Source organism: Hoplias malabaricus, chromosome 10 (assembly GCF_029633855.1).
Source record: "Hoplias malabaricus isolate fHopMal1 chromosome 10, fHopMal1.hap1, whole genome shotgun sequence".
Taxonomy (NCBI): domain Eukaryota; kingdom Metazoa; phylum Chordata; class Actinopteri; order Characiformes; family Erythrinidae; genus Hoplias; species Hoplias malabaricus.
Window position 1 is genome coordinate 21,818,049 of NC_089809.1, and position 15,714 is coordinate 21,833,762.

Sequence of the window (15,714 nt, forward strand, 5' to 3'; positions counted from 1 at the left end):
TTCCGACTCAGGCAGCAAGTGTGTGTTATTAGGCTTTGGGACTCCGCATGTGCTAAATATCACACATAATGAACGTTAAATAGCTCTCATATTTAATTAATTTCCCCTTTCCTAATATTTAAACATATAGTTACATTTTTTTGCTGAAACTGCATACTATTAGAACATTTTGACATTTTTTGTCACTCCACCTGTTCTTGTTTATTAATACTAATAATATTTATTATTATAATCATTATTACTGATTGTTAATAATGATGAATGCTTTTTTAATTAATTATTCGCATTTCCTCACAAAATACAAAGATGACAACTTTATTAAATTTGCATTCATTAAAGGTTAAGGAACATCTCTCACACTCCTTATGGTCTGTCAGGTTTCTCTTTTCTCTGACACCATGTAACACAAAATGCCTATATGAAATTTGTTAAAAACAGACTAACTCTGATCATCAAAATAAAATTTGAGCATTTGAATCATAACAGTCGTTATGGAATAGGTTCAATATGTTAGTACTCCGGATTCTGAACAGGAGCTCAAGCACTCATATAAAAATATTTTACGAATAAACAGAAATAAATGCTCATTTATTCTGTTTCATTCTGAGTAAACACAGACATGGCTGTGCATTTACCTTAGATCAGTTTAACAGGTGTAATATCATGTGGGATGCAGTTGGTGAAATACAACTTGTTTAGAAACAATATCATCAAAAGTTCAAAAGCTATTAAAATTTATTCTCAAAAACACATCGCCATGGATCATTAATGGTTAAATTGACCAAAAATAAGAGGTTATTGAAAAAGAAATCTAAATATGAAACCAACTTTACCAGAGTCACAGACTCTGCGTTACCCTTGTTTAAGGCTACTGACAGGCACTGACAGTTCTGATGGCAGTTGGCTTAATAAATGTCTGACAACAGAAATGTTTTATTTGATTGACTAGATTCGAAAAGGATTTACAAGTGCGTACTGGTCCCCCGGCCTCTGCATTCCTTATTTTAATTAAGTTGGCAACCCTACGCACACGACGTATGCGGAGTTTCTTGACGGCGAGTGTCATTTCAAGCCAAAAAAAAAAAAAAGAAAAATGTTAATTGAATGCCTGTTACAATCATTAATGAACCAAACTGAAAACGCCCCCGATGCACTAGTTGAAATAGCATTATGCTAGCAGAGGAAACCTGATTAATGATGTATGTTTAAGTAAACCTGCTGAAAATACCAGTTAAAATGTTCATGCATTCAAACACCAAAAAATAAACTGCTTCTTGACCTATTCTAACACCATGTCGTGTTCTTGGTTCTTTATATGAACGTGGGTGAATTGCAAGACAACTTGAGGTTGCTTTTAACGAGCCAGTACTTTATTCCCCGAACTTGGACTTCCTCACCCTTTCACTCCCAGCTTCCCATAGACAATTTCCCCACAACCCCTGGGCGGGGCTATAACAGCACACACACACACACACACACACACACACACACACACACACACATAATTAGAATAATCCTCAAATAATTATATATATATATATATATATATATATATATATATATATATATATATATATATATATATATATATACTAATTATTTCAGAATTATTTTAAGCGAATTTATTTCATGCTGTTTAAATAAATCTTATAATATAATATAGTTTCATATATAGAGCCTTAGATACCACAGTGTCTTTGGATTTGGATATTACTACTTTAAAATACTGAATTAATAATTTGGTGTCAAATTTACGCTTAGCGAATGCTGCTGCTTTAGGACTTTTATTGTGCGACTTAGGACGATAGCGGAGACGGTTATGTGTACAAAATAAAAGTCCAAAACAAACGGTAGTGATTTATAAATTTCGTTTATTTTTTTTATTTTGAGTGCGTGTGTGTGTGTGTGTGTTTATGTATGTATGTATGCATGCGCGAGCGTGCGTGTGTGTTTGTTTTCGTTCGTGTTCTTCTGTGTTTTTTGGAGAGTTGTGGCACGCCCACCTGAGCCTTCCCTGCTGACCACAGGCACATGACTCTTCTCGGTGTTTACCTGCGGCTCTACGCCTCACTTCGACATGGAGCTGTGTACTCTGTCCATCGCCCTCAGAGTGTGATATTTTTAGCTTTTATGTATTAAAACTTTAAACGATCTTTAAACGAAGCTTTGAGCGAACTCAGCGGCGCGGAGAAGCTGAACATTAGCCCTGTATTTAGACCAAGGACTGTGTCAAAACACTGCCGAAACCCAGGAGAACGCTCAAAGGTGACTTAACAATATCTACGACGCGTGCTCAGCTCTGGAAACTGTAGTCGTTATGTTTAAAGACGCTTTAGAGTTGTTATAACTGCTGTCAAAAGTCTGCCTAACGGCTGGCTATAAATTTAGCCTTCAAGCTAAGCTGCATTTGTTTTATTCAAGTTCATATAACATGGACATATGGATATAAATGTGGACAGAAAAAACGAGGAAATCAGCAATGAAAGCTCACCAGATAGAAGCTATTATATTCGTTGTCACTGTGCCTGTCAGCCCTTTAACAAACTCATTACTGTTGATTATCATTTTAACATGCCGTCTAAGGAAACGCACATTAACTTTTCAAAATGGTGAGCGATTAATGAAAGTTTTAACAGTGATTTCTAACAGTATGTAAATGAGTTGAATTAACAAGGCTGAGGTTTAGCACAGAATTATCAAAATACACAAGAAAGTGGTTCCCTAGCGTTCATGGAAAGAGTACATTAGTTGATATTATGTTATTTATTTACAGGGTAAATAATTTTTTAATGAATAAAACATGTTCTGTCTATAATATAGGTATCAGAGTGACATATTGAAGCTGATCCCTGTTTAATGTGTGGCCTGTGAATTGTTTCATATGGTCATTCTAGATGTAACAGGCTGTATAAATAGTGACAACTGAAATGTAAATGAATTTTTTTTATTATTATTTATTTATTTATTTATTTAGTTCTGCTGTGGTAATGATAGGGTGTTGGGTCAGGTGGATTAGAATGTCTATAGGCAGTATGTGAGAAGAGCATGTCTGTGCAAATATATATATATATATATATATATATATATATATATATATATATACACACACACATATATATACACACTGCTAAAAATAAATAAATAAATAAAGGGAACACTTAAGCAACACAATGTAACTCCAAGTCAATCACACTTCTGTGAAATCAACCTGTCCAGTTAGGAAGCAACACTGATTGTGAATCAATTTCATATGCTTTTGTGCAAATGGAACAGACATCAGGTAGAAATGAGAGGCAATTAGCAAGACAACCCCTATAAAGGAGTGGTTCTGCAGGTGGTGACCACAGACTTTCTCTGTTCTCATCCTTTCTGGCTGCTCTCACCCAGAGAGGTAGCATGAGGCGGTATCTACAACTGACAGAAGTTGCTCAGGTAATGCAGCTCATCCAGGATGGCACATCAGTGTGAGCTGTGGCAAGAAGGTTTACTGTGTTTGCCAACATGTCCAGAGCATGGAGATACCAGGAGATGTGGAGGGGGCCATAGGAGGGCAACAACAGCAGCAGGACTGCTACCTCCTCCTTTGTGCAAGGAGGAACAGGAGGAACTGTGCCAGAGCCCTGCATAAAAGGCCCTTAATATCCATGTTTCTGCGCAAAATGGCAGAAACAGACTCCATAAGGGAGGTTTAAGGGCCCGACGTCCACAAGTGGGGCGTGCGCTTACAGCCCAACACCATGCAGGAGGATCGGTATTTTCAAGAGAACACCAAGATTGGCAGATTCACCATTGGTGCCCTGTGCTCTTCACAGATTAGAGCAGGTTCACACTGAGCACATGTGAAAGAATCTGGTGATGCCATGGAGAATGTTCTTCTGCCTGCAACATCCTCCAGCATGACCAGTTTGGCAGTAGGTCAGTAATGGTCTGGGGAGGCATTTCCTCCATGTGCTAGCCAGAAGTACCCTGACTGCCATTAGGTACTGGGATGAGATCCTCAGACCCATTGTGAGACCAAATACTGGTGCAGTGGGACCTGGGTTCATTGTGATGCATGACAATGTTATGCCTCATGTGACTGAAGTGTGTCAGCAGTTCATGCATGATGAAAACATTGAGGCTATGCCCATTCCTCAGATCTGAATCCAATTGAGTACAATTGGGACATCATCCACCAATGCCATGTTGCACCACCGACTGTCCAGCAGTTGGCTGATGCTTTAATCCAGATCTGGGAGGAGATCCCTCAGGAGAACATCCGCCGCCTCATCAGGAGCATGCCCAGGCATTGTAGGGAGGTCATACAGCACACGGAGGCCACACACACTACTGAGCTTCATTTTAACTTGTCTTGAGGAATTTCCATAGAAGTTGGATCAGCCTGGAATTTGATTTTCCACTTTTATTCTGAGTATGAGTCCAAATCCAGACCTGGGATAATAATTTTGGGATAATAATTTACAACGGTCATTTTTATGATATTTTGTTCTCAATGCATTCCGCTATGTAATGAATAAAGATTTTCAACTGGAATAATTCATTCACTGAGATCTAGAATATGTTATTTTAGTGTTCCCTTTATTTTTTTGAGCAGTGTATATTGAGCATGCTTAATTGCTTAAATACAGCTTAAAGGACACCTATACTAATCACACATAGTTGGACCTGGCAGAAAGTGTTTGCTCTAATTTAATGGGTCTAGACAATATTACAAAAATAACACACTTTACTTTACTAGATATAAAATATGAATTGTGATATTTGTTCTTTTATGACTTGTATTATCAAGCAGCCCCATTTTTGTCCACAAAACTGATGGTGCCAATGATGTGATAGAAAATTGAGTTCCATAATTTATCACAATAATTTTAATATGTAGCCATGTTGCACAACCGTAAATTATTACATTTTTATTTTTGTATGTATCCAACTTAGGAAACCACAGATGCAACCCTGAATTACATCCCCTTCTTTTGCAATGGGGATCATTGAAGAGACTGATGTGGAACGTGAGTACCACTATCATTAACTTATCTTCAGCAAATGTCACTTAGTAATTACCTGTGTCATGGTAGTCGGTATTTTGGCAATAGAATTTGCCTCCTAATGCCTAGGAACCATGAATTCCCATTTGAGCGAGTTCATTTTAATAGGCGAGTTTGTGATTTCACTGATAACCAAGATAAAATCTGCATGTCATTGTTATTTACATTAGAAATGGCATAAAATATAATCCAGAACTTATAGGTTCATATTTTTCTGAAGGTTTTCAGTCCTATTCACTTATGGTGACACATGTACCTCAAAACTTAGAGATGAAACCAGAAACAGGCCAAGTCATACTTTCCTGTCTGGAACCAAAAATAAATATTATTTGAGCTGATTCAATTCCTACACTTATCACACAATGTGTTCTTGTAATAATCATGGATACATGACAGGAACTGGAACACCTAATTATCTTAGTTCATGAGTTATTTTAACATTAAGCATTTATAATCTGGCACAGAATCACATATATTTATTAAGGTTTCCATTCATCTGGGTATTTTAATTTTCTAGTTGCAGCACCACAGACTCATTTTATCTCAGGTGCAGGATCCTTGTGGAATATTTATCAAAACATGGATTAAGTGTAACCTAAATTGGAGAAAATTCCAATTCCAACTGCTTCGGCAGTGGCTATTCACTATTGAAAGTCTGTTCTTGTGTAGGTTAGGCATAATCTAAATCTGGGAAAGCAACCCACAGAGCTTAGGACTGAAGCAGGTTTTGTGCCACAGGCCAGCATTATTCTTTCCTTCACCTTGCGAAACAAATAAGTTTGTTAAACAGTTGTAATGATTTCCCTATCTCTGTGAGTTATTTGTTTTTAAAGCATTTCCCCGAAAAAGAATTGAATGTTACAACTGCCACTGAAGCGGTAACACATGGACATAAATTAATTGCTGGAGGTCTTGTTGAATTAATAGCTGGTGGTCTTGTAAGAGGTATTGAATACAGAGTATGTGTGCATGTCAGATATTCAGATAACGTTTGTAGTTAATGTCTTTCTTTATGTAGTATGCTTTAAAGAGCACTTTTATCTATAATATTTTAGCCGGCTGTGGATCACAGTTAAATGCTTAAGTGCTTTAGCCCTCTAGTGAGAAGACTGCTTCTTCACTCTTTTTAGAACTGTTTAAAAAGCAGAACATATTGTGACTATATATTTTGGGTGTAAGTCACAATTATACAGCACATTACTGATGGTGGTCACATGGCCTGTTGTCAGGAACCCTGAGAAGGAACTAACATGCCATTGAAATTCAGAGCGTTCTTGGCTTAGCAGTCAGAGGAATTGCTACATGGCAGCTTTTGGCATCTTAGACATAATACTGCTTGGTATATATATATAATTTTTTTGCATATTTAAGTAAGAATATTGTCTTCTACAGTCTTCATGGGTAACATTTATTTGCTTACATGTGCACCTTAACTGCCAACTCATCATAATATATTTAAACATATTTTTAGCATTAAACACTTGTGGATCTTATGGGGATGCTTTAATCTTGATGTTTAGCCTGGTCTTTTTCCTGCAAGTTCACACTTTGTGGTGTGTATGTTTTCAATCAGAGGTGACCCTGGCCCTACTGGATGCAGCCAATGACAAGGATGTGGGTGTGCAGGAGCAGGTCCGAAAATCCATCCTGACTTTGGGGAACCAGCAGCCAGATAAAGTGCTTGCCATTTGTCAAGACTACCTGGTTAAACATTCCAAGGTTGGATGACTTTAATGACTTGTGTATTCATAATTAAAAGCTGGGTTTGAGTTTTAAATTCAAGGATATTATTAGGGCTTGCTGCAGCAGAATATTCTTACTACTCCTTTCCACCTTTCCTCCAATATTGATGTAGTCATTAGAACGGGAGATTTAATTAAAATAATTGTATGTTTGCATTGTATGCTGAATAATTGTATGTATTTACATTTAATTGGACATGAAATTAAAAAAAATGTTCTGAGCATTATTAGTACATTGATTTCAGGATCTACCCAATCAACTACCAACACACAGTGTGAAATAAAGCAATGTAGTCAGTTTTATTTTTCCTGGCTAAATCTGAAAACAGATACATTGAGAAGTTCTGATTTTTTGCCGTGTGTTACGTAGATGTCAGGATGCAAAGACAAGGTTAAACAGGAGCAAAACAAACACAGTGAGCATAGAGAGATTAATGTGCTGATTAAATGTTGTGAAATTTAGAACAGAGAAGAAATCAAGTGAAAATTACTATAAAACAGTGGTTCTGCTCCTTTTTAATCTCTGCTGGACTTGCATCCTGAATTTAGCTGTGATTGATACTCATTTACGAGTGTGTGTTGCCGGCGCTAGCCATTTGAGTGTCCTAAGCACAAATGCTTTTTGTGGTGCCTCATATTCTGAAAACAGTTGCAAATAAGTAAGAGCAGAAATTAAAATCTTGATAAAACATGAAACTAATCTTGAATCAACAATGGCACCAAACATTAAAACAAAAATATTTTCTTGTTTTCCCTTTTGAAGTTGTGGTTTAAGAAAACTCATCATCTGCTGCATGCTTAACTCTCACAAACTTGTCCATCTAGGCTCCGGACTCTAAGCAGTTACGGACAATGAATGAGTGATTCTCATTTAAAATCAAATTTACAGAATCGGGTCATTTTGAACAGAGCTTCTATAACCTGACTGCCCTACTATGAGCCTTTTCATGGACAGAGTCTATCATTTCCTTCTTTCACTGATGTGACTCAGCATGTGATCCCTCTGATGGTGTGACTGATGTTTTACATCACATTAAGCAACATTCTTTGTTCTGTTTTTATTGCGTGATATCACATGGACTGATCTGGCTTGCAATGTTTGTGCATCTGCTATTTCGATCATATGGCTAGCCTGCTCTTCTTTCACTGAGAAAATGGTGTAGGCTGGATTGATAAATATTTTGCCACTCTCACCTAGATTTTATAGGATGGTAGTTAACGGGGAAAAAAGCTAAATCCAATTTTCCATATCAAAGTTTACTTTTCAAACTTTACAAATCATGAAAACTATGTTTAGGTTTTGTGATATAGAAAGTCAACAATGCTAATCTTGGGAACATATGATGTCAGATTCTGACATCCTTGGAAAGCTCAGTGTGCTTGATGGAAAATAATAAACCCAGATCTGTTATGTCAGCTAACAGTAGGACTATGCCATATAATATAATATAAATAATTGAGTTAATATCATCATAATTTTTATTCAGCATTGTTATAATTGTGATATTCTGACTTGTTAACATCTTGACTCAGCATAACAACTATTCTGTATTTGTTTTGTTATTTACTGGGAAGCTTTAAGGTTACATTTTGTATACATGTTTACAATTGCTGTTGTTATGCACACTCTAAATTTTCTGAACTTTTGTTGTATGGTCGACTTATATGCTATATTATTTATTTTAAACAAAATCGGAATCTTGGTAAGTTGCTGTTCTTTATAAAATAAGTAAATCTTTACAGATATGGTTTTTGTCACTTCTGTTTGAAAATGTTATGTTTGCATTAAAAAATCTTTTAATACATATAACCATTTTATACAATTAATATATATTTAATGTAATAAAATTTATATTAGTATAAAATGTATTTTGTTTCAATAGAGTGTTCTTGAAATTAATAAAAGTATTTTTTTGTGTGTTCTGACATATTGCCAAGAATATCATTGTTGCCAAAACACCCTGAAATATTGTGATATTATTTTAGGGTCATATCACCCACCCCTAGCTAACAGACATCTATATTGTGAAGGAGGTCCATTCAGTTGTTTTGTGTTGGACCTTTGGCTGCAGTATCACCAGGGATCATCTTGCTGATTCTCTAATTATAGGAACAGCACTTAGAATGGTGTATTATGCGAAGCCCTATTTTATGCTATGGTCCTTATTTTAGTTGACCATTTTGTGGGATATTTTCTGAGAATTTTATATTTGAACAGTTTTCTCTTTCAGGTTTAACAGGAGTCTCTCTTTTGTGTAGCTTGTAGCTGGGCACAGAGTGGTAGTTCTGCAGACCATAGAGCTGGTGGTAAAAAGCAAAACTGATGACATCAGTTACCCCAAAATAAAGAGCATCATAACGTTAGCCTCAGATGAGATGACAAGATCTAAGGTAATTGTTCTTTTTAAGAATTGTTGCTGTCCAAGGAAAACCATGTATCTTCATTTACTACATTATTTGAGCACAGCAGCTATTCTTCATATTGTGTGGAAAATTTCTGTTGTGTGGATCAATAGAAATGCTCCAAAATTACTTGGAAAATTATCTTATGAATTTGCCATTTTTGAGATGCATGTTTGTCTTTGGACAGCGAAGCAACTAAATAGTTTATAGTAATTCTTAATTTCTTTAAAATGTTTTTAGAAAAATATTGTATTTCATGAAGTCATTATTACTTCTTTCTTCTGTATAGGAAGTTGCTGCTGACTGGCAACAAGCAGCCAGTAATATTTTGGTTGCTGTAGGAAACAAATACATCAATGACATCATGGAGGAGATCCTCAGCAAGTTCCAGCCAGGGGTTCTACCTCACTTTTTTGTGGTGCAAACATTAGCCAGTCTCTCTGAATCTAATGGTAACTATTTTTCCGTGGAAATTGTCTGTTTGATCCAGAATGTATTTAGACGAAAAAAAAAACCAAACAAACACAAAAACTTGTACTGAAATGCAGTTAAATATATTATCCAAGCTCTGATACACATCCTTTAAGTGTTTATACTTGTTATAATCACTGTATATGTGGTAACATAAGCTGGATTTATGTTATTTGTTGGGTTTGCACTTTCTATGAGAGAAGCCCCCAATGCTGAATATTTAACACATTGAATAAATATTTGTTTTTAGCCTACCAGTCAGTTAGTGAAACCTGTGTTTCTGTTCCTTTCTCAGACTGATGATTATCATACTATAGTGTTATTTATATATATTTATTTGCCCAATTTATTTATCTTTTTTTTTTTATAGTTTCACTTATTTAAAATTTTCTTTCTCACAAGGACTAAGTTAATTTCTTGTTTGCATTTACAGTCTATGGTATGGTGCCGTTCCTCAGTGCAATCTTGGGAACTATGTTGCCAATGTTGAGCATAGCCAGGCAGGACAACATGAAGTTGGTCTTCTCCACTGGTAAGCTTGCCATTAATTCTATACCTTATATATTATTTCCTTAAAGTTTTGAAATGAGAATCAACTTAGATTTGAGAAAATGAATGTGTAGTTAGAATTTACTGCAGGCCCTTGGTTGATTCAGCCATTCTGGCTGAGTGTTATTTTTTATGTAATGTTTTAATTACTACGTTTGTATGTTTAAGTGAGCTGTTAATAAAAACTGCCCGTTTTTGTGTACTTTTAGCTCTTTATCGCTTTAGTGAGAGCATTCTTGAGTACCTAGCCAACTTGGACAAAGCCCCAGACCCCACTGTTCGCAAGGACACCTTCTCCAGTGAAATCTATGCCGCCTATGACATACTCTTCAACAGCTGGCTACAGAACAGAGAACCCAAGGTACACTGAATGAGACAAAGCAGGGAGCCAATTAAAACTAACTCAGTTTGCTAGTCAAAGAGAGCCTGTTAGCAAAAGATGGCATGACACTTCAGGCTAGCCCTGTTTTTTCAGTCTGATAGTAAAGTCAGGCTGTCGAATGTATGTTAAAGATTTGAAGTGATTTAAATTTTTAAAGGAAGCAGTAGCTGAAGTCTGTATCCACAGCCAGAATAAGCAAATTTTAGTAGCTGTAGAAGAAGTAATGCAGATGCCACTGCTTTACTATAAAAGGAGGACAAAAAAGGCATTTTTATCTAGTATTGTTTTTTGTTTTATTAATCATGCACTCTGTTCTTAGCGAAATGTTCTATTTGCTTACTCAACAAGTCAGTCCCAGAGCTTACTATCAATAAGGCGGCATTGTAATAAGTATAAGCCAGATTCTGGGAACCCAGTGTGCTGCACATTTTTATGTTTGTCTTCCTTATTTGGTTTTCTGTTACTCCTGTAAGCACACTTTGGAAGAGCTTGGGAATTAGTGAACACGTTGAATCAGGTGTGTTTTGTTTGGGAAGACACTAAAAGATACACAGCATGAACAGGTTTAGAAGGGATCTTGGTTCATTCTGCAGCACTTCAGAGCTGCCGATTTAAGAGGCGAGACCAAATTTACGAACATACTTTGACTGGTTTAAGTCCAATGTAAACTGTTCTTTTGTTTCATGTGATGACTCACTCTGAGTATGTGGATTTTTTTCCTTTGTGTGTGTGTGTGTGTGTATGCTAATATTGCAGTTGCGTCTGACTGTAGCAGAGGCTCTGGGTTCAATGAGTCACCTGATGGCCCATGATAAACTGGAGGAACAGCTGCCCAAACTCATCCCCGCAATTCTTGGCCTGTACAAGAAAAACCCTGAACACTACATCATCAGCAAGGTGTTGCTCCTCATGACCTCATTAAACTGATGAGTACTCATTCTAAAATGATACACCACTCACATAACATCTGCTCAGCAGGATGGCATTGAAAAGACTAATAACTTTTACAGAAGCTGATATTAAAAAAATAAATAAAATTAATAATGTGCAACCATAAAAAAGCCAGCCAGAAAAGAAACAAAACACAAAAAATAGGATTGCAAACAAAGATTTTTATTATTGATTTATTTTTGCTGAATAGGAAATCAGTTAAGTACTGCTATTATTGGAATATTATTTTTGTTATTATGTATGTCTGTACAGTTAGTGTGGGTGTGTGTACATGTTAACAAATCGTATGTGTTACAGAGCCTTTGCCAGGTGTTGGATGCCTCTGTGAATATGGGAAGCAGAGTGCTTGAGACTCAGATGGACAACCTTCTTTCTGTTTTGCACCAGCAGGTAAAGCCTTTGTTTTTCCCCACTAATTCTCATTCTCTCTCTCTCTCTCTCAAAAAAAACAAAAAAAAAACCTGACTATAACTCTTGCAAGTTCTTTGCTCTACAGTGTTACTATTATAGAACAGGTTTTTCCTGTTTCCTGTCATATTACAGATGAAAAAAAGGGAATTTTACCTTCTTAAATTAAAGTCAACAATAGAGAGATTGTTGCATTTTGCATTTGCAACAGATATTCATCTGTTTTTATTCCTGATATACTCTTTTAGGTGTGTTCACCTGTGGACTTTAACAACCTTCCAACAGTGAAAAATCACAATGAAGTACTTAGATGCTTCACCATACTTGGTATGATTTATCTATAATAATTTTATGGAAATATAGTACTGTGCAAATGTTGGAGACCACCATTGATTTGTTTAATGTCCATTTAAATCCACTATAAGAAAATGTGTATATACTTCCTAACATCAAGAATGAGTCCTGCTTTCATTTTTTCAGATAACTTCAGATAATCAGACTGAAACTGTTAAAGGAAAATAAACAACTTTGGTTACAAATAGATTTCTGTGGTAATTTAAACAGTAACTAAAAACTTACAGACAAGGTGCACTTCAGCCATATACAAACAACGATTGTTTTTCTCCTCAAACATATCATTCCGCCTTAAAAGACACAGAGATTCCGAACGTAAACAAACAAATGGAACTGCAGTTCCCCACAATCATAGACATCCATCCATCCATTATCTGTAACCGCTTATCCAATTTAGGGTCGCGGGGGGTCCAGAGCCTACCTGGAATCATCGGGCGCAAGGCGGGAATACACCCTGGAGGGGACGCCAGTCCTTCACAGGGCAACACAGACACACACACATTCACACCTACGGACACTTTCGAGTCACCAATCCACCTGCAACGTGTGTTTTTGGACTGTGGGAGGAAACCGGAGTACCCGGAGGAAACCCACGCGGACACGGGGAGAACACACCAACTCCTCACAGACAGTCACCCGGAGCGGGAGGCCCCTGGAGCTGTGTGACTGCGACACTACCTGCTGCGCCACCGTGCCGCCCCACAATCATAGACATTCCCTTTACAATGTCTTCTACTTAAAGACTGAAAAATGGTCTCTGACTTTCAGCAGAATTAAATGATCTGTTATACCTATTGTACTTTTCTATTGTACTTTTACATGAATTGTTTTAACATAAGGCAAATTAATACTATTTTTCACTCAATAGGTCTAGTTTTAGTTTGATGATTAGGAATGTGGTGATTAGAATGTGAATACGTAAACACTTTTATTCTGATTCTTCGTGATGAGGGTTCAGTGGGTGTTCATAGTCAGATGCCTTGTGTAATGCCTCAGTCGTGGTGAAAGGGGATTATGTTAATGTTGAGTTAAGCTTCGGGCACCTTGGCTCCTGCAGATGCTGAAATTACATTTCGCAAAGAGTTTGGATCGGCTGTTAGGCTTTCCTTCAACTTTTATAGAGGTTTTCAATGATGTCACTTTCTTGCTGTGGTTTATTTGCTGCGCAAACTGCCAGTGTACAATTCTGACACATTTTCGTAGCATTTATTTTTTTATTTTATTGTTATGGTGATTTTTGATGGATTGAGCTGATATGTTTAAATATGACTGTTTCCTTTGCAGGAATGAATTACATGTGAAAGAAGGTGTAAACCTATAATTAATCAGCGCAGTGAAATATCTAAGAGGGGTCATGCATAACCTTTAAGGATTACTTAAATGCAAAAGTCAAAATCATAATTTTGATGGATGTACTCTACATTTTGTGGGCCTATTAAACAGCTTGGCCCTGTTTCCCAGAAGAACTTAAAGTTTTTTTGCATGAAGATTTGTCATTGACTGTATAATTTAGTCTAAGGCAGCGTATAACACGGGGAACTGTCTATATGGATTGCTGTCTTCTGGGTTTTGGAATACAGCACAGTATTAAAATCCTAGACCATAATTCACGTAAGTGTGATATTTTATGTTTGTCTGTTTCTGACACAGCTAACACATTCCCAGACCGGCTGATGGTGTTTGTACTGCAGAGACTGGAAAACAGTAATGAGAGAAACAGAATGGGCTCTTTAGCTGTGCTTAGACACCTCATCAACTCAACAAGTGAGACTCACACTTAGCATGAAGTAACAAACTTAAGAGGGCAGTTGCTTTTCTTAGAGTCCTGATTTAGCAATTCAGTGTTATCTGACATTGCAACGGATGTTTTGAAATGTTTTGTAATGAAAAAGACATGAATTCTTATTATTTAAATGTAATTGTTTTAATGCAAGCACATTCACAAATATTCTGTTGTGCCTCTTTAATTTGTAATGTTCAAAGCTTCCGTAATGGAAACTAAGAGGCTGCTCATACTTGCCAGCTTAAGACAGCCTCTGGCAGACCACAGCAATAAGGTGAGCATCTCTTGAGATGAATAATAGATTTGTCAATTTGTTCAAATAAAGAACATGGAAAATGTCTGTGTTTCCCATGTTTGTTGTCTAGGTAAAGAAAAGTGTTGTGCAGGTGATCAGTGCAATGGCTCATCATGGCTATCTGGAGCTGGAGGGCGGAGATCTGCTGGTGCGCTTCATCATTCAGCACTGTGCTCTGCCTGACACTTACTATGTATGTATCTCTATTCCAGTTCTGTCTGCCAAACTTGTCGACTGTATTATTCTGTGTTTATCATTCGTATTAGCTTGATGCAGAGTCTACAAAGTGAAAGTGGGTAATTCAAGACTGATGTGATTTACTCTTTAACCATTTTTACACATCTGGAACAGTCTTAAAAATTCTTCTGTAATTAGGGGTGACATTTTCCAGAATGACAGTTGTTCTCTTTCATTAAGCATGGTTATAAAAATGGAAAAAAAATACATCACTAGAATTGCCTGTTACTTGAATACTGCCATTTATTGCCAATTTATTAAATTGTGCCCAAAGTGCTTGTATGCATTCTCCACTTATTTCTGTAAGCTGCAAATGAGAAAGAATGCAAAAATTAATATTAATATTTTGTTATGTTAATGTTTTGTTTCACATGTTAATTTTCTATTGTCTACTACTGCTGCTACTGGACTTGCATGAAAGCTGCTTTGCTACAACATCAGGTGTAAAATAGCCACCCCCCCACCCATGGCTTTCAACTGTCACCCATGGCTTGCTCACCTGGGGATTTTTACATCTTTTACATTCTTTAAATTTGTACATTTCATGTAAAAACTTTCTTACTGGATTTCTGTGAAGCTGCTTTGTGACAACATCAGTTGTAAAAAGCACTATACAAATAAATTAGATTTGATACCTCAGCAGCAAAACTATTCTTCGAAGAGGCGGTGTCTGCTAAAATGTTTGTTATTGTTAATTTTGGTATAAATGACTGTATGACTCTGTTCCTGACCTGCTGTTTTAATGTGGAGCGGGGGCAACGTCCGCCAGACCCAGAGGAAGTGACCAATGAGGCACTGAGGAATATGTGTGACAACACACTTCATCTCTTCACCACCACTGTTGGCCGATTGACTGACGTGAGGAAACGCACACATGCACCATTACATATACATAGACATTCAGTAATAATTTTCATTGAAGTGCTTAATTCTAGACAGAATTATTTTGCAATAGTTTTTGGACATCTTTTACAAGTTCTTTTTTTAAAGCACTTCAATTAATTTTATATTCTATTCAGTAAATAATTCAACACTGCAATCCTGTAAATAGGACTGTGCTAATAACACATTCGTCAGGGTGTTATACAGTAAGC

The 15,714-nt window shown here is 36.6% G+C and overlaps 1 protein-coding gene across 4 annotated transcripts in view; it reads left to right on the forward strand.

The window, feature by feature from the left end:
* The first annotated feature begins 2,029 nt into the window (after positions 1–2,029).
* The window catches only part of mroh1 (maestro heat-like repeat family member 1), a 30,873-nt gene continuing 17,188 nt past the window's right edge, over positions 2,030–15,714 (forward strand). For 2 of the 4 annotated variants that reach the window (XM_066682971.1, XM_066682974.1), the window contains exons 1-13: positions 6,343–6,384; positions 6,619–6,764; positions 9,047–9,178; positions 9,480–9,642; positions 10,095–10,193; positions 10,420–10,571; positions 11,349–11,489; positions 11,841–11,933; positions 12,200–12,278; positions 13,956–14,069; positions 14,289–14,362; positions 14,454–14,576; positions 15,371–15,478. In XM_066682971.1, coding sequence (XP_066539068.1) covers positions 6,348–6,384; positions 6,619–6,764; positions 9,047–9,178; positions 9,480–9,642; positions 10,095–10,193; positions 10,420–10,571; positions 11,349–11,489; positions 11,841–11,933; positions 12,200–12,278; positions 13,956–14,069; positions 14,289–14,362; positions 14,454–14,576; positions 15,371–15,478 — 1,461 coding nt within the window. In that variant the 5' untranslated portion in view covers positions 6,343–6,347. Of the gene's footprint in view, positions 2,266–2,593; positions 2,610–4,935; positions 5,010–6,342; positions 6,385–6,618; positions 6,765–9,046; positions 9,179–9,479; positions 9,643–10,094; positions 10,194–10,419; positions 10,572–11,348; positions 11,490–11,840; positions 11,934–12,199; positions 12,279–13,955; positions 14,070–14,288; positions 14,363–14,453; positions 14,577–15,370; positions 15,479–15,714 lie in introns of those variants that run through there. The other 2 variants (XM_066682972.1, XM_066682973.1) reach the window with 2 other exon arrangements.